General features: G+C 40.7%; 1 protein-coding gene across 10 annotated transcripts; it reads right to left on the bottom strand.

Annotated features, from left to right (window-relative positions):
- Positions 1-464: 464 nt before the first annotated feature.
- On the bottom strand, positions 465-22,709 carry RNF146 (ring finger protein 146). Of its 10 annotated transcripts, none has more exons than XM_038526742.1 (5): positions 22,599-22,709; positions 21,277-21,407; positions 11,893-11,997; positions 6,273-6,302; positions 465-2,217 (listed from the first exon to the last, which is right to left on the bottom strand). In XM_038526742.1, the coding sequence occupies exon 5, from the start codon at positions 2,214-2,216 to the stop codon at positions 1,140-1,142; it is 1,077 nt and encodes a 358-aa protein (XP_038382670.1). In that variant the 5' UTR covers position 2,217; positions 6,273-6,302; positions 11,893-11,997; positions 21,277-21,407; positions 22,599-22,709; the 3' UTR covers positions 465-1,139. The 10 variants fall into 10 exon arrangements, with proteins under 10 accessions (XP_038382670.1, XP_038382671.1, XP_038382665.1 ...); XM_038526743.1 differs by having other exon boundaries at positions 11,893-11,992; XM_038526737.1 differs by lacking the exon at positions 6,273-6,302.
- Between the last annotated feature and the right edge of the window lie 1,480 nt (positions 22,710-24,189).

Below are 24,189 nucleotides of genomic sequence, written 5' to 3'. Positions count from 1 at the left end.
AACCTGCATACGCTTCAACACAATCCTACGGTTTTGAGTTAAACTATATTAAGACAAACATTACCATTTTTCGGAACCAAATTCGGGATCACCAAGTTAATCCAAGACTTATTTTGCCACAGATTTTACGTTTTAAGTTTGTGTCTACTAATGCTGTTTATAAATAAACCTACCGTTGGATTCATTAGCGTCAAGCCACTAATGGTGGCCGGCAATGACAGTCTACAGGGTGCGTGGTGCCTGTTACCAGTTACGTCAGACGTCTAGGTCCCCCGAGCGTTAGGTTTACTTCCATACGTATTTATTGCACGCAATTGCTTGTGGAGTCGGTTAAAAAACCAAGCTTCTGAGCAGCTGAATAAGCTGAGCACAACCGATTCAAATCACCACCTGGTTACTGACCTTTGGCCACAAATGTCAAAATGTTTTCATCTTCTTTCCACACTCAGACAACGGACAAGTTATTTTTGGTAAACTCTAGTATTTATTAAATTATAAATTCTGTAATCAAAAAGAAAAATGCAGGTCAAGAGAAACCTCAAACTACAAGGACCAGACAGCAGAGCCTATGGGAAATGCCATGGAGTATGTTACAGACAAGATTCTGAAACAGGAGTTATTAGCTGTTTTCTTTACACTTCCATTTCGGTAACTTTACTATTTAATAGTTGTTATTCATCTATTTTAAAATCCCGAATTCACATCTATTCTCACATTAAGCTTCCTGCTCATACCGATACCAGACACCTCAGAGGTGCCAGATTTTAGTAATGGTTTTACGTCAATCCATGCAGAAAAGTAAGACACAATGCAAGAGTCAGATGAGGACTGTTAATGCACAGATAATACACACACGCTGGCCAAAGGAACTGAAGAAACTTTTAAAAACTATAAAATAAACAGACCTCAAGAAAACTGGGTTATTACTAAACAGCTCTCAACTATTAACGCCAAGTTCCTTATATTAAATAAATTCCTCAACAGAGACACGTTAGACATTTTAATTACAGGTCTGTCCTCCCCACACCCCTTCCCCCCCCAGCTCCCAACAACGCACTACCAGGGACGAGTATGTTACGTGGGCAGAAATTTACAGAGCGCTGCCTTAACTTTGAGCCTGGAGCTGAAGACTGTCGTATTTAAACTTCAGTTACTGTGCACTGGCCATCAGGTCTTCTAGACCGGACACCAGCATTCACTGTTCCACCCCCTGCGACTGGTCGATCAGTCCCCGATCGATCTGATCTATCAGATACTGTCTGGTTTACACTAGGAACCAAAAGTCTCTGGTGGGTCAAGGAGTGCTGTGCACCAAGCGCAGGTACTTCCTCGCTTTCACTACTGGCATCGGACTCGGTCTCCTCCACGGAGGTGTCTGGTGCGGGGACCCTGCCCGAGGACGGCGACTCGTGATCCTCTTCTCCTTCCCCCCTGTGACTCCTTTCAGCTATGCTGTCTCCACCGAGGTGCAAATGAGCAAAAGAGTCTTCCAGAGAAGTGCTCGCATCCGGGGACGGCGTGGCAGGGCTTGTTAAGGGACCATCCACCGATGCTGGGGGCCTCGCAGAAGACGCCAGGGGCTGAACAGAAGCTCCACTCTGCGCTGGCACGCTGTCCGCTCCGTCGGCAGAGCTCTCTCTCGCTAGGTTGACCGTGCTGGAGTCACAGTCCAGCCTAAGTCCAGCTACTCCCTTCTTTGGTATATCTATTATATCCCGCTTAATCTTCCTGCGACGTCCGTGCTCATTTCTCCTGTATTGAACCATATTTTCAAGATCAGCAACATACAGAAACCCAGCAATTAACATTTCAGTGCTCTTTTTACCTTTGGAAAAAGCATCTTCCAACTCTCTACTAGTGCGCTCGTCATACTGCCACCACCCATTTCTTCCTTCGTAATACCACGCATATTCACCGTTTCCTCGACTTGCTGCCTTGAGTTCTTCTGGGGACAGTAAGGTTGGCTTGTCAAGGAAATCTTCAGGAATTTCTTGTCGACACAGGGCACATCGCTTTCCAAGCCATGAAGCTCCCTTTACACACAGATAGCAGAACACATGCTTACACGGGAGACTGACGGGGTGGACGCAGGTCTGCAGGCAAATGGCACATTCAGGGACAGTGAGCGAAGGCGCAGTGTTAGAACAGGACTCATTCGCTTTCCTGTTCGTAGGAAGCATGTTTATCGAGTGATCAACTTCACCACAGCCAGCCATCCTAAGAAAAGGAGAGCAGATACACGTAACATTAAAACTGCGTTTCAACTCTTCCAATTTCTTAATTCAACAATTCAGAAAACACTTATTAAGCACCTACTGTATATGTGTGCTACACACTGGAAAATGGGAAAACAAAAAAGAAAAAGAATTTAACTTGTGCAGAAAAATCTTTGATTTTTTTCTGTCATGAATTTTTACTTGTGGGGAGCAATGAGAAGCACAAATGTTAAGCCAAAAATAAACTCATGATCTGTTTCCTCCTTATTTACTCCCTAAAAGCTCCCCACCCCCAGGGATAACATTATCCATCTGCTCTTTCAAGCCATTTGAAATCCATCACTGACACTGCCCTTCCCCTACTCCTCACATCCAAAACATCAGCAGGTCTTACCAATGTGATCCCACTCTCCTGAATCCATCTACTGTCCATCTCTGCCCTAGCCATCCAGTAAACAGTGTTCATTAAATGCCTGAATATGCCTTTTAAATTGTTCCAGTCTTACCTCCTGCTTAAAAAGTTGATTTCAGGATAAAGACCAGGATGTTTGTGTCCTGCAGTGGTCCCGCTCCTCAGCCCCCATACCAGCCTCATCCCCACCAGACCTTCCCTTGATCAGGCTTCCATCCACACTGGCCACTCCCTCCAATAGGTTTTCTCTATATGAACACTTCACTTCCTGTCTCCCATATCCCCCATGGACAAACGACTACCCGTTTTATATCCTTCTGGAGAAGTCTCCATGACTAGGTCAAATTACTCTTTTTTTTTTTTTTTTTTTTTAAACTTCCTATCATGTACTTCTCACTCCTCGCACTTATCAGAATCGCAGTGTTACATTTATGTGTGAATTTATTTTGTTCAAGCCAGTGTTCCCCATAAGCCTGGTAAAGGCAAGAAACAGGCCACTTGGCTCATCTCTGTATTCCCGTACAAGACCTGCCAGCGACGGAACACGCAAAACTGGCTAAGAAAATGAACATGTTTTTCAACGAAGAATACATCATATAAAATAGGCGTTTTGAGTTTTATTTTACTTTAAATGTTAATGTTAAACTGTCTGATAAAACTTTTTTGTAAAGCATTTACTTGTACCTATCTGGGAATGCCTAAGCCTTCTGTCTGTGCACTTAGAGACGGGCCCTGAAGGCACAGTGAGGGCGGGCGTGGTAACTGCAGGCGGCCAAGGGAGAGGGTCACGCGAAATAAGGCAGCTATTCCACAAGGAAACCGCTACTAGAGAAGATACCTAAAAGCCCCAGTCTCCCTCCCCTACTCTTCAGCACTCCGTTAAACCCAGTCTAAATTTCCTTACCTACAAATCAGTTTATGAAACTTAGGGGAGAAGAGCCAAAGTGCACACCCCACCCCCCGCAAAACAAAATAAAACAAAAAAACACTAAATGAAAACACTTTGTAATCACTACCTCTCCACAATGTTACAATCACGTAAAAACAAAGGAGAAACATGACATGAATACTGAAGATGCCTTGAAGCACAAGGACAAGATTTGTCAAACTGGATGGTATTGGGCTTAAACACTGACATGAAATTTGTTAATTCCTGCCTTACTGAGAATGAACACTTATTTAAAAACTACTATAGTCCACATACAACACTGAGCATTGATGGATCTAAAGAGACACACCTACTTTGTTAAATAAGGAAACACAGAGGCAAGCAAGCATATCATCACAATATGGCCTAATTCCTGCCCTACTGTGTTAGGATACTTATTAAAAAATAATAATGAGAGATGGGAAGACGGACACAGGCTAGAAAGTACAGGGTGCAGAGGTGCCTGGGGAGTGGAAGAGACTGAAGACAGAGACATATACACGGCACGGAGTCAAATAAGCAATGGAACAGCAAGAGGCGAAGTGATAAAGGGAATCAGAAGCCAAACAATGAGTCTTTCTGCAGCCTGCTAAAACAGCATCTGATTTGACTTTATCCCATAGCCCTAAGTAACCACAGACATATTAAAAGGGGAGAAAATGATAGAGGGAGTGCACCAGTGATAAGTAATGACTGAGAAACAGAGGTGAAGGTCTCACAGAGACTGGCAACCATTAATTAATTAATCTTTTTTTAATTAACTGCTGCTTAAAATGAATGACCATCTCTCTCTCTCACCAGCTGATTCCACTGTTTTAAACAAGGAATACAAACATTCAACATTCAAACATGGGCACAGTGGTGACAAAAGAGGTAGTCAGTTAAAAAGTCATGTTCATCAAAACTTGCAAAACAATGTTCTTAGGCTTTCATCACAGCACACCCAGCCCAACCACCTATTCTCTTACTGCTTTTACTGTGTCCTTGGCTCCTCAACAGGCAAGGCTGAAAATGACGCCAGAGTTTTAAAAAGGCAGTACTTACCTAGAAAAGGAAGCGGCACACGGTCTCAGTGGAAAGAACTCATCACTAGCAAATACTTAATTTTTAATTTCCAAACTCTTTTTTTCAACCTTTAATTCCATTTCCAATCAACTCCTTTACTAGAAATTCTGGGTTACATAAACTGGTAAAGTACAACTTTTTTCCCAACTTATGGCAATTTCTACCAGATAGGAACTCTTCATACGTGATAGGCACTTACAGGAGCTTCAAAGTATTTTGAGATAAACCCTTGCCTTCAAAGATTCTGTAACTTAACCTAAGTTACAAGTGAGAGTGCTTGCTTCTCAACTGGTTTATGACGCCACCAACCTATTTAAACTATATTGGAAGGCCTTTAAAAAAAAAATTTATTTCTTTATTCATGAGAAACCCAGAGAGAGAGGCAGAGACACGGGCAGAGGGAGAAGCAGGCTCCATGCGGGGAGCCTGACGTGGGACTCGATCCTGAGATCCCCAGGATCACACCCTGAGCGGAAGGCAGACACTCAACCGCTGAGCCACCCAGGGGTCCCTGGAAGCCTCTTTTAATTCATCAGGTTCTAGTGCTACATTTTTTTTTATTGCTACATTTTTAAACCTCAGTATAGCTTTAAACATTTTGATAACAGAAAGAACTAAAATCAGCTATTGAATGGGAGAACAAGTAGTAAGTAATATTCTTACATCCTTTTCAATTTCTGTATTTAAAGTCCTAATTAAGAAGATGAAAATAAGAAAGCCATCCATCCATTCTGATTCTACTGATAAGACGAAATGGAGAGGGGCTAATGCTCATCACTACTTAGGGGAAAAAAAACGCAGTGATGTCTTATACATAAGTACACGTCTTAAACTAAACTATCTAGGTAACTTCTGGGTAAAGGACAGGCCCATAGTTTTAAAAAGAAAAATAAAAGCCTTGTAAAATGTGAACAAAATATCCAACGTGTAACTTGGATGAATGCCATACTTGAAAACAACATAATCCCAAACCTTGTATTTAGGTAAAACTGACCCCAAAAGTCAATTTTCCATTAGATAATTTAGCTTATCTAACAAAAAAAGTTTTCAACCTAAAAACATTATTTCTATCTTGCTTAATATGATCAATATCTTACAACTCTTGCATAAATGAATAAACCTAAACATAACTTTAGACTAAAAAAAAAAAAAAAAAAAAAAATCAATTATAACCATCCCAGAGGAAGGCATGAACTGGAAAAGCAACACACTCAGAAAGTCAAAACAACTGTCTGGGCAGGTATTACGGTTCCCTCATTAAAATGAAGGATACAAGTTGGATAAACTTCATCAAAACCAGACACTAGACAGCTAAAGCTTCATTGTTTTCTCTGAAGCACTTTCAACTATCAATCTGCCATAGCAAATTGTAAATTGATTATTTGCCAAGTATACTTTATCACCAACCAAGAAATGAGGAGTAAAACTCAGTAAATTCTTCTTACACAATTCTAGATGAGGCACCTACAATGGACAAAACTAAGATGATATAACAAGATAAACACAAAGCAACCCAAACTACTACCCTTCCTATAAGATACACTTCAACATTATATTTCTTGCCATTTTAATCTACCCTACAAAGTCTGTTTCACGCAGCTTCAATGACCGTCAAGTAGATTGGAGGCTAAATGTGTGCAGAGGAACATACCAATATGAATAAGAGATGCCTGTCTTCTTTCTGTAGAGAAAGGATCAGAAAAAGAGTTAATGCCAGTCAAAGAGAGGCGTTCCCTAACTAATAAATGTCTTTGGAAACTCCAGAGGTTGTTCTGGAAAACAGAATTTATTTGCTGGTTAAATAAACTAAGAATGATTTCATATGTAGAAATTTGTTAGCTCAACTCTGAAGAACATAGTAAACATTTCTCATTTCAAATCTTTCCATTTCAGACATTTTTTTTTACTAATTGAATTGTTAATGTGATATAACTTCTAAGCAAAAGTTCCATTCTTCTTCCCATAAGGAAAGTATGTTGTATATTATTTGTGGAAGACAAATACATAAGCCTTCTTTTCAAGACAAAAATATAGAGCTATATGGGTAGAGTTAGTGGCAATCTCTAAGTACTCAGATTTGTTACTACTCTTGAAGACATCTTACCAAAAGAAAGATAAAATTACTATAAATGAAAAAGGTCTTTAGCATACATAGTACTGAAGAACTTTATAGCCAGTGCTAAAAATTCCAGATATCACAAATCAGGTTTTTAACATTCTGGGCTCAGAATACAATTACAAACATCAAAAAGAGAACAAAGAGTAAGTTAACACACCACTTTTTGTTAAGTGTAGACCTATCAGAAAAACATGTCATCTTCCTTCTCAAAACTTTGACTATTAAAAAAAAAAATTCCTCGAATTATTAGCTCTGCTGGAATATAAAGAGTTTGAAGTTTAATACAAGTTAAAAATACAGCTTTCAAATTTAAACAATGACCGAAGTCCTTAAGACAAAATTCTTAGCTTTTCATATTGTACACTGTCTTGCAAATGGTGGGTATTTAATCTCTACTGGTGTTTGTTGATGCATTTTTTTTATTACATTAATTATAAATACAACATTTATTGTGTAAAATGTGCCAGACACTGAAGTACTTTATTTCTAATCTTCACATTACCCTATAAAATGGGTCTATAATTTTCCTTGTTTTACAGATTAGAAAACTGTAAAGAAAGCTCAGGTGATAGGCCCAAAGTCACACAGTTCATAAGTGACTGAGCCAGCTCCAAATCTAAATTTCAAATCCAGATGGTCTGACTTTAGAGTCTGCACTCTCAGCGGCTACTGAATGCCCCCAGATAATTACGGCTACACAAACATAAGCACCGCCATCAAGTTACTAAGAAACTTCACAGACTGATAAAGGAATGAGTTTCTACCACGACCCTCGGGGGTTCTCTGTCACTTCCAGTCCTTCTGTGTATTCCCTTTCAATTCTGAACAGATGACCTATCTGAGCATCTCCCATGGTACTAGGAAGGAGATGCATACTACTACTTGCTACCAAAGTGCAGGGGCTGAGAAGTTAGTGGACACGTGCATTTCTCACTGGTTTTATGATAAGGAAACAGGTACCAGGCAGCACAAAAGGAAAGAATGGTGACCAACAAGGAAAGGGGACAGATGTATTTTGAGTGGATGAAATATACCATGCAAGAGGAAGTGCTGCGAAGACCTGGTACATTACGTTATCTTAATAAGCTTAAACATTTATTCTGAATACCAAAGGTTCTTCAACATGTTTACATCACAGCATTATTAAGAAGAATTTGATGAAATGTTACATATAATTTCAAAGGGTTCAGGGTCTCTATGAAGCTGGTCAACAAATGAACTCTTACATAGGCAACAGGAATTCACTGAAAGGTTTTATGCTGTGAAGTGATTCTAGGCTTAGTAGTTTATCAAAATCATTTGGACAGTGGTCGGGAGGAAGAAGGGCATGGGGCAGGAAGGAAACTAGGACTTCTAGTAATCTAGGCAGAAGATAATGGGAGGGAGGGTGTAGATGTAAGGTTTCGACAAACGAATATAAGAAATACTGAGGAAACGAAACAAAGCATTTGTTTACTGATCAATGGTGGCACACCCATCAAGATTCAGAATCTGAGAGACGTGGGGGGGCTCAGCAGCTGAGCATCTGCCTTTGGCTCAGGGGTGATCCTGGGGTCCCGGGATCAAGTCCCACATCTGGCTCCCTGTGAGGAGCCTGCTTCTCCCTCTGCCTGTGTCTCTGTGTCTCTCATGAATGAATAAATAAAATCTTAAAAAGAAAACAAAGAAAAGAATCTGAGGAGCATTCTGTTTCAGACATAAAGACTGAGATATTTATAAGGTCACCAGATGAAGATAGGTAGTCTCCAGATGAAGACTGGTATTCTGAAGAAATCTAAGCTGAAAAAAGTCTGATGAGTCACCAATATATGGTTCTTGGAGACATGAAAGTAAATGAACACTGAAATTAAACCTGTAGAGAAAGCAGACAGGGCCAACCACAGAACCTTGGATTATTCCAATATTTACTAATGAGGCAAAAGAGCCTACAAAAGATGTTAAGAAGTGGTCAGAGAGACAAGGAGAATAAAGAGACCATCACCATCACAAAAGCTGCAAGGGAGACATTTACAAAAAAAGAAGAGTCAAGTAAGGAGAGGACTTAACAAAAGTTAACTATTAAACTCATGAAAATTTCTACTTTTATAGTGAAATGTATGGTGCAAAAATTGTGAGCACCACGTATAATTAGCTATTTTGACATGCTAGAGACTATCAAGCCTCCTACTGATAACTTTTTACCCAGTTAAGACAATTTTTTTTTCAAGACAACTTTCTTTTCGTATTTCCCCCAGAGACTATTACACATCTTCTCCAACTTCTTAGTTTAGAGATATCCTGGACTACTTTGTCATTAAGAAATTAGGTAAGAATGAACCATTGAAATTTATCTTTATCTTCACTCTACCTATCATTATTCCTCTTCGCTCAGGACAGGGCACTCTAAGATTGTTTTGAAAGCTAAACCCTCAATTTTTGGTGTTAGTACCATTCCAATTCCCTCAAGATTTTGGATAATATTCCCTACCCTTAAATTACAAAGTCAACTACCATAATTAATCTAATGGTTTCTTTCAGTCTCAATATATTTGATCCCATTGTACTGAATACTATGATCACCAACTCTTTTTCTAAAACTTTATACTATTCATTTCTATGATGGTACATTCTCCCAATTCTCCTATTTCATTGTTTTCTCTTTTCTCTAGCTAAGTACTAGTATTCTTCACAAAGGCTCTGTGTGTGGCCCTATTTTCACACTACATTCTATGTCTAGACAATCTACTGAGTATTTCAAAATAATACACATGCTGCCATGACTCCCAAAATCTAATCTCCAGAGCCATGTGAACTGTATTTCCAATCTGTATTCAAAGAATTTACTTCAATATTTTTCAAGGACCTGAAATCAAACAGGACTAAAGCCAAAATTCTCTGCTCTCCTAAATCTGCATCCTCTTCCTTTGTTTTTGATCTTGCATAAAATTTAGAGCCATCCTTGATGATCCCTTATTCCTTGGCCACTTCTCTTTTCCCTGACAAAAACTTCTTTAGACTATGTCCCCTTCATTAGCAAAGCCTGTAACCCCAATTCTGGCTTCTCAGACATACTCCTGTACAAATACTAACCTCCCAAGTGGCCTCCCTGACTTCAGTCCTTTCTCCGCCTCATCTTTTCTCAGTTCAATCATGTCTAATTAGTCTTCTCTCCAAACTTCAACAGTTTTCTACTGCCTGCATTATCTAATCCACATCCCTAAAGTACCGGCTTTCAGTTACACTGACTGGCCTTTAGGGTAAACAAGACTTAGCTAAAATACTAGCTCCATCATTTATTCTTACCACACTGACCCAGAAGAGCATTTCCCAAACTTCTCCAAAAGTAAGTATTAGCTAGTCGGTTCTACCCTGGAAATCTGCACACATCTGTGTTACAGTCTAAAAAATCAGTGTTTTTAACAAGTGCCCCAGAGAATTATGCTCAGAGAAATTTGGAAAACACTGACCTAAGTAAAATGACTTCATCTCTCTTAATTCTGTTTCTTCACCAGTCAATGAGCTATTGCCATTTTTCAGTGATTAAATTCAATAATCCAAATCAAATATCTAGTAGTGCCTAGCAATATAGTAGGTATGAAACAAACACTCCCTTCACTAACTTTGAAGTCTCTTTCTCCCTACCCTCCTTGCCACATGGATTGCTCCCTGACTCCCCTAAGATGCCCTGATACTTAGACAACTGTGCCCCTCCCTCATTCCCTTGGCTTGAAAAATACTTCCTAATTTTCTCAGCTTGTTAAAATTCTATTTATTCTTTAAGACCAACCTAAAAGTTTTTCTCACTCTGAACCCTTCAGATGGGCTAAATTCTCTCAGTTCCAAAAGCATTTTATGGTTACCTCAATATGACATTTCTTCCACTGTTTAATAATTATGTCCCACTTCCTAGACCATAGTCTAGTTCCTTGACAGCCAGCACCTATAATATTTAAGCTACAGGATTAAAAAATATGTATGTATATAGACAAATGATATATGAACAAGATTAAATAAGACATATTTACCCTAATTTTAAAGAAAACTGCTTATCGGTTTCATTTTTCTTTTATCAAATTCTCAAAACTGAGAATGATATTGCCATACTTTTAATATATAAGCAAAGCATCATTTTGAAAAGTAGATAACAATAGTTATATGTAAAATAGTATCTACAGGATCACTCTCTAGTCCAGTTATTTCAAACATGGTAATCACCAAAACTATGAAAGTCAGTAAAATGTTCACTGCATTTTTCATGAGTGACAGCAAGTTGGATAATATTCATATTAACTTGGAAGATAGAAATACGATGTTCATCATGTAAAAATGTTCAAGACTAGAATGACATACAATATGGGCATGATCAAGGTAATGCAATATTTTAAAGCTTATTTCACAAAAACTAGGATTTTTGTGATAGGAAAACACAACTAGTAAAACTGGGGGCTAGAGTAAATTCAGATTAATTAAAATGCAATCATATATTAAATTTTCTTAAAAAATCCATTAATTTAGGGACGTGTGGGTGGTGCAGTTGGTTAAGCGTCCGATTCTTGGTTCAGCTCAGGTTGTGATCTTAGGATTGTGGGATCAAGCTCCCCATCAGGCTCTGCATGCAGTGGGCAGCACAGAGTCTGCTTAAGACTCTCTCCCCTTCTCTCTGCTCCTTCCTCCCCTGCACTCTCTAAATAAATCTTTATTTTAAAAAAATCAATAAGTTTAAAAAAAACTTTAATTTAGTGAAATAAGCTTTTAATAACTAGTGTTTTATAGCCGTTAAGTCCCTCTTATTTATAACAGCCGACATTGTCTGCCTAGTTTGGCTTTTTTTTTTTTTTTTTTCCTAGTTTGGCTTTTAAGTAAATTATTATGTAAAGATAAAGAACCTAGACGATCTGGAGATCTTTCCAGTTTTTTAGCCTTCTCTGAGCAAATTCTTTTGTCTTCAGTTTCATTCACTTTTACAGAAATTTTTCCTGATAAGATTCCTGAATATCTACATTAACAATAATTTAACATGAATAAAATTAAACTCAATAAACATCTAAAACTCAATATAAAAATGCTCATTTTGTGTAATTAGAACTAAATATAACATATACTTGGTTTACTGCATTTCATTAGTCCATTTAATTTGCTGCCTCTTTGGGACAAATCATGATGCCATACTTACATTTCTATTACAGATCCCACAGTTGTCTGTCACAAAAAAAGATCATCTTCACCAGCAGTCAAATAGCGTGCAGTATTTTGTCTTCCACTGCTGGTTCATTCTGTGCTGCAAAAGAAATTATTTCATCAACTTCTATAGACTTTAAGATCAATAAAGTTAGTCAATTATGTATGATCCTCTCATTTAATGAAATTCAGTGGCAAATTTTTAATCTTAAAAATGACAAAACTTCAAGACAAGGATACCTGCTTTCACCACTGCTATTTCACACAGTACTGGAATTGCTAGCTGAAGTAATTAGAAAAAGATATGAAAGGCATACAAAAAGGTAATGAAGAAGTAGAATTATCTCTATTTGCAGAGATAGTAAAACTGTCTCTATTTTCTATAAAATCTAAAGAACCCCTAAGAAAACTACTAGAGTTAGTAAACAAATTCAGCACAGTTGTAGGTTACAAATTCAATGTACAAGTCAGACGTGTTTCTGTATCCAGCAGTCAACAATTGAAAAAGGAAATCAAGAAACCATTTTAGAGAATGCTCAAAAATTCCATTTATAACAGCATCTAAAAAGAATAAAATGCTTAGGAATCAACTTAACCAAGGAGGGGAAAGACTTTGCACACTGAAAACTATAAAACACTGCAAAAAGAAATTAAGAGAGCCAATTAAATGGAAAAACAACTGTTCATGGATTGGAAGACTGAAGATGACAATACTAGCCAAAGTAATCTATAGATTCAACATAATTCTTATGAAAATTCCAATAGCCTTTTCTGCGGAAATGGAAAAGCCAATCCTCAAATTCATCTGAAATTGTGGGACCTTAAAATAATCCAAAACAATCTTGAAAAAGAACAGAGTTGGAGAATTCATACATCCCAATTTCAAAACTTAATACAAAGCTACAATAATCAAGTCAACGTGGTACTGGCCTAAGAATAGGCAAATACACCAATAGAAGAGACAGTCCAGAAATAAACCTATACTGATTTTAAAAAGAGGTGCCATTCAATGGGAGAAAGAACAGTTTCCTTAACAAATGCTAGGACAAGTGAACTGCAACATGCAAAAGAATGAAGTTGGATCTCCAGTTCACACCATATACAGAAATTAACTCAAGACAGACCAACAATCTGAATGTAAGAGGTAAAGCCATATGACCACTAGAAGAAAACAGAGGGTTATAAACACATGACGCTGGGTTTGGCAATAGATTCCTAGATATGAATGACACCAGAAGAATGGGTAATAAAAGAAAAAACAAATTGTGGACTCCATCAAAAGTAAAACTTTTGGGCATCAAAAGACATTGTCAAGCAAGCTAAAAGTCAAAAACTATACAACGGGAGAGAATCTTTACAAATCATATACTGAGAAGGGTTTAATATCCACAGTATATAAAGGAATGCCTACAACCCAACAACAAAAAGACAAAAAAAAATTTTTAATGGACAAAAAACTTGAGTAGACATTTCTTCAAAGAAGATGTAGAAATTGCCAATAAATACATGAAAAAAATGCTCAACATTGTATGTAATTAGGGAAATGTAAATCAAAATCACAAGAATTGTCCTTCACATCTATTAGGATGGCTATAATTAAAAAAAAAAAAAAAGGAAAATAGTAAGCATTGGGAAGAACGTGGAAAAACTGGAACTCTTGTACACTGTTGATATTAATAAAACTACTGCAGCCACTGTGGAGTTTGGTGTTCCTCAAAAAATCTAAATAAAAACACCATATTATCCAGCAATTCCATTTCCGGGTATATACCCAAAAGAACTGAAAATAAGGACTGAAAGAGATACTTGTACACCAATGTTCAGTGCAGAATTATTCACAAAAGTCAAACGGTGGACACAATCCAAGTACCCACCAACAGAAGAACAGATATACAAAATGTGGAATATAAATACAATGGGATATTATTCAGCCATAGAAAAAAAAATGAAATTCTAATACATACTACAACCTGGATGAGCCTTGAAAGTATTACAGAAAAAAAAAAAAAAAAAAAGCCAGACACAAGGACAAATGTTATGATTCCACTTATATGAAATAATGAAAATAGGCAAGTTCAGAGTCGGAAAGTTGGTAAGTTACCAGGGGCTAGGGAGATGAGCAGAGTTATTGCTTAATGGATACAGAATTTCTGTTTAAAATGGTGTAGTAGTTGCGGAAATACAGTGATGATGCTTGCACAACACTGTAAATGTAATTAATGACACTGAATTGTACATTTAAAAATGGTTAACATGGTGAATTTTATGTTAATTTGACCACAATCCCAAAATGTTTTTAAAGTGAAACAAGTTCTCTACAGACACAGCAGCCCACACGGAATGTACTCCATAGCCACTGCCTTTCTACGGGGGCCTGGTTTGTGAGGAGACCAGGCCATCACCTTGGTTAGGGCCTCCTACTGCTTGCAGGTACAGCTAAGTTTACGATCATTAAGCCAAATTTGATCATTAAGCCAAATTTTTCTCAAGATGCCTCTTATCCGGGGAATCCAGGAGCACCAACCAAAACATCATCTCGGCTATGAATCCTCTTTCTTCTCTCTCGATCTCCTCTCCTCCACTTGGCGACGCCCAGCGCAGGAGCGGATCACCCGGCACAGAACTCAGAACCAAGCACGCGGGGCGACTCGAGACCGAGACCGTAAGCCTCACGGAACAGCAAGACAGAAGGTGCCTTCCTCCAGGTCCACGTGCTCCCCCGGTACAGGGGGTTAGTGTTTGACGGTAAGTATTTATCTTTAATAGAAACTTTTCCCGGTGAGATGGAATACAAGCCAGCTTATCCCGCTAAGTGTTTCACAGAACAGAAAATCCTGTTTCAGTACCAGAGGATTTTCAAAAGTAACTGACTAAAAAAGTTTCTAAATCACCTTTTTGTTATTCAGACTTTGGAAACTTACTCTTCACACCATGTGAATTCCATGGTCCGGCTACACCCCCACACCCTTTCACTTGACCCTTGAGGTGCCTACACAAAAGCACAGGAGACTGGCTGGTTTCTCTCCTGCAGGCCTGTCAAAACAGAAACTGCCCATCCCCACACACAGGACAAGAGGAAACACTACGGTCACCATGACTGTTAACCCGTATTTCCTAGAAGGCTCACCATTGCCCGCACCGAACCCCTACAGCTCTTCTGGTTTAACCCCTGTCGGGCAGGCACTGCACTTTCACTGTTCATCATCCTCTCCATCCCAACTCCTGACACATCACCATGAGCCGATTTAAATATGACCCACCCGACTCCTAACTCAGAGGTTCCTAAACTTGCCCCACTGAGGTTGCTCATCCGAGATACACACTCTCAGGCCCTAATCCTGGAGCTTCGAGGCTGGAGACACGGACGAGCGTTAAGCCCAGGAATCGCGCCTCAAGTGATAGTGACACAGGTAGTCCACGGAATCTAATTTGAGAAACACCGTTCCCCGTTTTCAACTCCTAAAATCCTAAATTCAGTGAACTTCACCCCCGTCCCTCCAGCAACAAAACACGATGTGTACATTTGCAGCTCGAGGCCACCTGCACTGCCGCCTCTGTCATTTTAATCTCACTCTCAGATCCAAGCTCTGGTCCTTCCACACTTACTCATTCCCACACCTGCTCTTTGGTTTTACGAGGCCCTCCAGTTTCTTGACGGCCTCCTTTTCTTTATCCAGTTCCCAGTCTCCTTTCTTCTCCTACTCCACGTGGAGCTCACCATTTTAACTTTCTGCTTAACAGAATACTTGGCTCTCTCACATCTGTCTCTCATCTACGTGTTCTCCACAAACCCCCACGTCTGTGTGAATCTTGCAGGGGCATCTCAGCTTCCGTGCTTAATCAAGGAATGCAGATGGAGAAAAACAGAAAATCATTTTTCTCATCCTTTCTCCAATCAAGTTCTGTCAATTTTTATCCCTAACATCTTTGGAATCTACTCGCTAGCCACGGCGAATGTCCTAGTTTAGACATGTATCATCCCACCCGAACTACTGTTCAGTCTGATTATCTTGCCTCAGGAACACCCCTCAAATTTATTCACTGAGCCTGAGTGAATACTACAAAAGCAAGACGGGACTCCCATACAAAAAGCCCCATACTGGTTCTCCAGCCTATACAATAAAGGAAGCTCCTAAGGACAGCATCTGAAGGCTTTAATGACCTGAAACCTAAATCTCTCTCTAGTCTTACCTCCCACCACCACTCTCAGATTAAGAATCTAGTTATACCAAATGATTCATAGTTCTCTAACCCCCTCTGTAGTTCTGAACTTCCTCCTGCTGGTATAAACTAGCTCTTTTACAGCTTATGAATGCTACTGTACTAGCACTTTCTGTGACTATCTCTCAAAAATCATTCCCTCCACTCAATTTTGTACATTTTTCTATTGCTGAACTTCATACACTGAAATTGTCTGCTTTTTATTGTTCCATTAAACCATGAACCTCCTAAAGATAAAGATTGTCTTTTATCTCTAAGTGGCTAGTAAACTGCCAATCAGTTGTTGACTTGAAGTGATAGTTCTTGAAGGGAAAACTTTCTAAAGTAACTGTTGAGAGAAAATATTGAAATATTTATTCAACATAACACAACATCTGAGTTCTGAGAATAAGGCACCCAGTCACAAAAGATATAAAGATACCTACGTTTTAATCATTTCTTTAAAGAGTTTAAAATAAGGACGCCTGGGTGGCTCAACTGGTTGAGGGTCTGTCTTAGGCTTAGGTCAGGATCTCAGGGTCCTGGGATGGAGCCCCTCGTTGGGCTCCCTGCTATTGGAGAGTTTGCTTCTGCCTCTGCTCCTCCCTTCCGCTCAAATTCACTCACTGGGAGTCTCTCTCTCAATAAATAAATACATTTTTTTAAATAAAGAGCTTAAAATATAACATTTACAAATATAAGATTCAAGCCATTTTGACAAGCATATCATTTTTTTGTTCACTGGCAATGAATTCTCAGAATGCACAGATAAAAAAACAAGAATAAAACCAGTTTTAATAAATCTTACAAGCTACAGTGACTTTTCCAATTCCTATATCCCATGCATAATTTTCAAAGTAGATTCTAAATAGGCAATAATGGTTGGGGGAGGAAAATAAACTAAAATGTATGCAGTATTCTAGATCTTAGCTATGTAAACTGTGTCCCCAACCAACTATATTAGCATTTATCTGGGAGTCCCTTACAAATGAAAAATCTGGAGCCCCATTCCATACCTACAGAATCAGATCTCCAGGTGGTTCATATGCATACTAAGAAGTTCACGAAGCTCTGGATATCCTCAAAAACAATCCTGTGAGATATGACTACACCCACTGTATAAATGAGGAAACCCAAACCCGTAAGGATTTAACCCCATGTCACAAAGCTATCAATACTGGGAGATGGGATTCAAACCCAAGTTTTCTTTTCTTTTTTTTAAGATTTTATTCATTCATAAGAGACACAGAGAAGAGACAGGCAGAGACACAGGTAGAGGGAGAAGCAGGCTCCTCGTGGTGAGCCCGATGCAGGACTTGATCCCAGGAACTGGGATCATGCCTTGAGCTGAAGGCAGATGCTCAACCACTGAGTGACTCAGGTGTCCCAACTCAAGTGTTTCTTTGAAAAGATCTTTTCTTCAATGTACTGTATCTCAGAGAACAGGTCTAGAATAGCATTATTTATCAGAAATATGATGCAAGCCACATTCATAATTTCGAATTTTCTATTAGCCACATTAACAATAAAAGGAAACAGGTAAAATTAATTTAAAACGGTTATTTAACCCAATGTATTTAAAACATTACCGTTTCCAAAATATTCAATATAAAGAAATTACTAATATATTTTATATTCTCGTGCGTATGTACACTTTGAAACTTACTGTGTATTTTTACATTTAGAGCACAACTCAATTCAGAATAGCCACATATCAAGTGCCCAATAGCCCCATGTTGCTACTGGCTACCATACTGTGTAATGCTGGTTTAGAATGTCTTGCATATTAACAATTCTTAAAAATACAAAACTGATAACTTACTACCAGAATTGCTGAGTAAAGAAAATGAACTCCATGTTACTTTATCCACACCTGTTCTGGCACAGATAAAAAAGAAAAGTGCATATTGTGTTTAATCAAAATTGACTGGTTTCAGTGATACCAATTCTGCCAAACTGATCCCTCCACTGTAATCTCGGAGAATTCTAAGGCCAAGGGGGCACAACACAAGGAATAGCACCTAATATTCAGAATGGTGATGGGTAGTAGTCCTCAGAAAACTTCTACATTTGGAACCAGATTTTTTTTAATGGGGGGAAGGTAAAAGAATCACCTTTCAACCAAAGATGTTAGGATAGAATAGTATAATTCTAACTCTAAGCCAGAATTAATTTGGCAAACATAAGTAATTAAAACATACACTTCCCACTGCAATGAATGATTTGTAAATTACATACCAAACTCAATATAATTTATGAATTACTATAGTAAAATTTATCACAATATTTTGATATGCAAATACCAATTAGTGAATGGGTTAAGATTCTTTAGGTGAAAATTCGTACAGAAAAGGACTATTAGGAAGTTAACATAAAAACAGAAAAGATTTAAAACCACATTACATATTTCTGCCTCTTAATTCTGGGGGAAAAGGGTGACAGACTAAATTTAAAAATATATAAAAGAGTTTAGAGACTGTCAGTGAATTTAAATCATTTACCCACTCAACCAGTATAACTGAAAATGAAGTAATACTGTACTATTTATAATTTGTGACCACTCAACAAATTCACACTCCTATTATTTGCATATGCTGTTATCTTCTCTGAAAATATCTAGGATTAATTACAATTTCACTTTTCTTTTTTTTTTTTTTTTAATTTTTTTTATTTATGATAGTCACAGAGAGAGAGAGGCAGAGACACAGGCAGAGGGAGAAGCAGGCTCCATGCACTGGGAGCCCAATGTGGGATTCGATCCCGGGTCTCCAGGATCGCGCCCTGGGCCAAAGGCAGGCGCCAAACCGCTGCGCCACCCAGGGATCCCCCAATTTCACTTTTCTAGTCAGTCACAAATAAAAAAAAAACATCGTTTTTTTCCCACATGACAGATTCAGATAAATGATTTTCTTTTTAAAAGAACTAATTAAAGAGAGAAGTATAAAATAAAGTATCACATTACAAAGATTTGAAGACTTCCTGTATTTATCCAACTACTGACAGCTAATGTTTAATAAAATAGTTTTACTCTTTTTAAATTCAAAAATACACAAAACAGGAAATATTCTATATAAAAGCTGGCAGTGACAAAAATACTTCAAACTTTCCAACTTTTGGTATACAAACTCAAAAAAAAAAAAAAAAAAAAAAGGAAGGAAGGAAGGAAGGAAGAGCAAAGACCAGTGAAAGGAGGAACAGAGAGATGGGGTGTAATTTAGCAGATACATCTTAGTATTTTTAAAGAAAGAGTCACAAATTGAGAGAGGTAACTAAATGCCCTAATGTTTCCATTTTTAGCTTTCCCTCTCATCCCCTGCTAAAACTCAGCTTACAGAAAGCCAGGTCACACTGGGAAAAGTTTTCAGTTAAAACTCATTTCAACTAAATGGGAGCCAATACCTGACATCACACTATTTTTATTTTTAAGTAGGAGCTTTAACTTAAGACCCTAAGATCAACACCTGACCTGAGATCAAGAGCCAGACACTTAATTGACTGAGCCGCAAAGGCGCCCCAAAACTACACTATCTTAAAGAATTATTTCCCTTATTAAGTACTTTCCTTAAAAAAAAAAAAAATTACTGCATGGCAATCTATGACCTTCACAATCTTCATATCCAAGCATTAAACCTTTACATCCCCACCACCAAATGTGGCCTTTGCAATTTATTTTTTAAAAAGTTTATTTTAAAAAAATATGAAATGTGAATGTGAACAAATACTCTTTTAATCTGATAAGATTAAGCAGAAATTTCATAGACTGTAGCCATACTGTAAATGAGAAAGGCTTAGTTGCTAATTATATGTGTGACCTTGGTCAAGTCATAACTCCCGTGTCTTAGTTATTTCACCCTATTCTGTATTTCTGTAATTCTAAATAGTTTAATTAACAGGCATTTAACATGTTTTAATCAATCCAAAAGGTAATAAGCCATAAACACTAAATATTCCATAAATAAGCACAAGTGGCTATAGGAGAATATTAATAAAATGGTTTCCATACCCACAAAGATTACTCCTAATCCAACCTGATGTTTCACAAACTCAGATTCCTTAGACGCAATCAGGAACCAAGTGAGGGAATGGAAAAAAGGGGTCAGCACCCTCTGTTACTGACACTGGGGGGAAAAAAATTCAAATATCCAGCTGACAATGTATCAGGCATTTCATGCCAGTAAATGCCTAATACATAAAATACTATTGTCTAAACAGGCTAGTACTGTGAAAAGAAAACAATATTCTCTAAACAGACTAATGTTTTGAAAAGAAAAGATCCAATACTATTCTTTTTCTTCTATACCAAGTCAAAACATTTCTGGATTCTTTAAAAAACAAAACAAAAAAAAAACAAAAACCTGTCCTATTCTTTTAACAATTCAAATTGGTGGAAACAGAAAACAAGATGCTTCACCCGTTGACACGTGTCTCCTAAAAGAAAAAACGCCATTTCCTTTTTCTTCCTTCTGAAGACCAGCTATTTGGAAAACTAGTGTCCCTGATGTTATAACTCTATCAAGTCTTTAAAATCCAGGAAATAACAAAACCCTCAAATATTTACCGTGATTTTTATTTTCCCTGCAACTTACATCAGCCCATCTGAAACATAAATTCTAAATCAAAGAGCCGGCTTAACAAAATGTTCCAATTTAAGATACACGAGGCTAAAGCAAACACATCCAAAGCCTATTTCTAGTCTGGCTTTTGCTTTTCTGGTTTTCTCTTTAAAAAGAGATTTATTGGGGCAGCCCCGTGTGGCTCAGCGGTTCGCGCCTGCCTGGGGCTCAGGGCCTGGCTCAGGGATGGAGTCCCACGTCGGGCTCCCTGCATGGGGTCTGCTTCTCCCTCTGCCTGTGTCTCTGCCTGTGTGTCTCTCAGGAATAAATAAAATATTTTTAAAAAAGATTTATTTGACCTATTTTCATGTGTTTTTAGGGCACTCGGATACTCAAGACAAACAGTATTTGTTGGTCATGGAAACGGCAGAGCCAGCATCATAAATCCTGTTACTCCTGGGGGTCATCTTCGTGTGTCCCACACTTCAGGTCTTTTTAGGAGTCCAAACACAGACTTGTCATTTGCTAAAAAGACAAAAAGTCTTAAGCCCTCCGGTGTCTGTAATCCTACAGCGCTTTCAACGCCAGTGTTACGCTTTCACATCCCATCTGAAAAGTACACACACCGGAGGTGGGGGTGGGTGGTGGTGCCCGGGGCACCTGAGACGTCAGGCTCTGAAGACAAGGCTTTTCCCATCATTTCTTGGCTGGCTTCCTCCCCCGACTCATCACTGCTCCAACATCACAGAAAATCTCCCTGAAACAGAAACCTAAGTACTTGTGAAACTTGAAAAGCGTCCCTGAACCGGCGCTTGGGGACAGAGAAACAGCGGCACAGACCAAGTGGGGCCCGGGGAACGCTGTGGGGGCCCGACGGGGCGTGACCCCGCGGGGACACGGGCGACCGCCCAGAGCCGCGCTCAGACGGGCGGGGGGGGGGGGGGGGGGGGGGGGGCGCGGGGCGACCCAGGCAACCGAGAACAAAGCGGCGGCCTCCGCCTCCAGGACGCCCTCCCGGGGGGGGGGGGGGGGGGGGGGCTCACGGGGCTGCAGGCGCGTCCACTGCTCCGGAGCTTTGCTCATCATCACCCAAACAAGGACCAAGACACGAAGACGCGGCGGTCTCACGGAGGGCAAGGCTGAGGGGCTGCTCTGGGTGTTGGGCAAGACCCGGACACTCGGGAGGATGGGGGGGATGGGGGGGATGGGGGGAGGAGGGGAGGGGGGACGATGGGAAGGACGGGGGGTGGATGGGGAGGATGGCGAAGAGGGGAGGATGGGGGGAGGATGGGGAGGAGGAGGATGATGAGGAGATGGGGAGGGAGAGACAGAGGGGGGGAGGATGGGGAAGAGGGGAGGATGGGAGGGGGAAGGATGGGGGAGGAAGGGGGAGGATGGAAAGGGGAGGGGGGGGAGAGGAAGCAGCCAAAAACGCTCCGGAGACAGACACAACGAGGGACCGCATGCCCCGGCTGCGCGGCGTCCCGAGGCCCGGGAGGCCGCCCCGCGGGAGCAGCAGGACGCCCCGGGCGGAGGCCCGACCCCGCCGCCGACGGGAGGGGAGGGGAGGGAGGGGAGGCTCCGGCGGCTCCGGCGGCCCCGGCGGAAGCGGCTGCGCAGTAATGGCCGCGGCGCCGCCTCTCGCACCCCGGCCGGGGGCAGTGCGGGGCCGGCGCCCGGGGCAGGGGCAGGGGCCATGGCGCCCGTCGCAGCCTTTCCGCCGGCCCCGGCCCTCCGGCGCCCGAGCCGCGGCCCGCCGGCCCAAGGGCGTCCACCTACGTCCCGGCCCTGACCCCGCCGCCGCCGCCGCCCCTCGCAGGCCCGCAGCGCACGGCCCACCGCAGCGCGGCCCGTCCGCCGTGACACCGCGCGCCGCCGCGCCTCGGCCCCGCCAGCAGCCCGCAGCGGCCGGCCCCCCGCCCCGCGAGCGCCGCGCCCCGACTCCCACCTCTCGGGCGGCCGCCGCCGCGCAGGCCTCCCTCTCCGGCCCCGGAGCCCGCAGCGGCCGGGAACGCGCGCGGCCGTCACGTGACCCGCCGTCGCGCCGCGGGGGGCGGGGCCGCGGGGGCCGGAAGTGGAGCCCGGGTCCCGCCCAGGCCCCGCCCAGGCCCCGCCCCGCCCTCCCCGCGCGCCTGCGCCGGCAGGTGCGCTGCTCCGACGCCGCCGCGGGGCGCCTCGCTGGACGCGGGGGCATTTGACACCTGCCGCGTTCGCTGTTGGCGGCCGAGCGATTGGATCGGAAAAAAGACAAAACAAAACTTCATTTCCTTTTGCACCTGTTTTCCTTCGACTGGAGCTTAGGAAGCTGGAGGAAGGGATTGATGAGCAGGAGGGTCTGGGACTAAAGAAAGGGCTTTTCTGGCTGCACCGGTGCGGTTGTGAATGTCAGAACCTGGGCAGTAGCCCCCGCTGCACGGTGGCCTATGCCTTGTCTTCCTCGGAATCCTATGTTTTTTTTCTCGATTTATAGTAAAATGAGGAAGGGGGAATAGCATGCATTGAAACAGTGTATATACATATATATTCCAACACCCCATGTTTCTTACTTGCAGTGCTGTTGCATTTGAAGGTTGCAAATTTTAGGGTCCCTGTATATGGAGAGAGGCCACATTTTTTTTATTCTTCTGAAATAATATTTCAAGGTATATATATATATATATATATATATATATATATATATATATATCAGGATACAGCTAGTTCTGGAAGAGGGCCGCCTGGCTCAGTGATGCTAAATGATGTAAACAAAAGCAGTATTTTTTTAAAAAATAAGTTCTGCTAGTGTAATAATGTCCAGGAGTACGTTCTCCAGCTCTAAGCTTCATCCTGTCTTTGTGTTCTCCTTAGCCACTCCTCTGACCTACACACCCCACGAAAAAAATAAGGCCAAAAATTTGATCCGTACTCAAACATTCCAGCTTTAAGATATAATACTATATGGTTGGCAAATTGAACACCAATAAAAAATAAATTTATTAAAAAAATAAAATCCTGAAAAAAAAGATATAATACAGTGAACGGCATCGTGCACATATCAGCTCCCAATAAATAGTGAGGCAGGTACTACGGTCATTCCCATTTTACACAAACGGATCTGAACCCAGGCAGGGACTGTAAGTGCTCACCGAATCCAATGCTTATTTTATCGACCCAAGAAATAGCTCTAACGAGGTTAGAGACTTTCTTATTCAAGGTAAGATGGGGATCAGAACACAAGTAAGTTTGCTGATCCATAAAGACTTTTAATTTAGGAGAAGTCATTCAGGATTCTTCTGTGGCTCTGGGTGTATATTTTGAACAGTTTCTGTAAATACACACATATTGTAACCAATACCCTATCTGTGTGTCTGCACACAAGAAAGGAATTAATCAACAAGAGTCTCACTACAATGCCCTTTCAGGCTTCAGATGGTCTTTCAGCCACACCTATAATCTTAAATCATTTCAGTGAAAAGCTGCATCTTTCCGTATCCCAACTCATCTTTAATCCCTCTTTCTCCTATGTCCCCTATCTGCTTTGCAAATAATCTGTTGGTTTT

The sequence above is a fragment of the Canis lupus genome, chromosome 1 (assembly GCF_011100685.1).
Source record: "Canis lupus familiaris isolate Mischka breed German Shepherd chromosome 1, alternate assembly UU_Cfam_GSD_1.0, whole genome shotgun sequence".
Lineage (NCBI taxonomy): Eukaryota > Metazoa > Chordata > Mammalia > Carnivora > Canidae > Canis > Canis lupus.
This window is presented reverse-complemented; position numbering and strand designations above follow the sequence as displayed.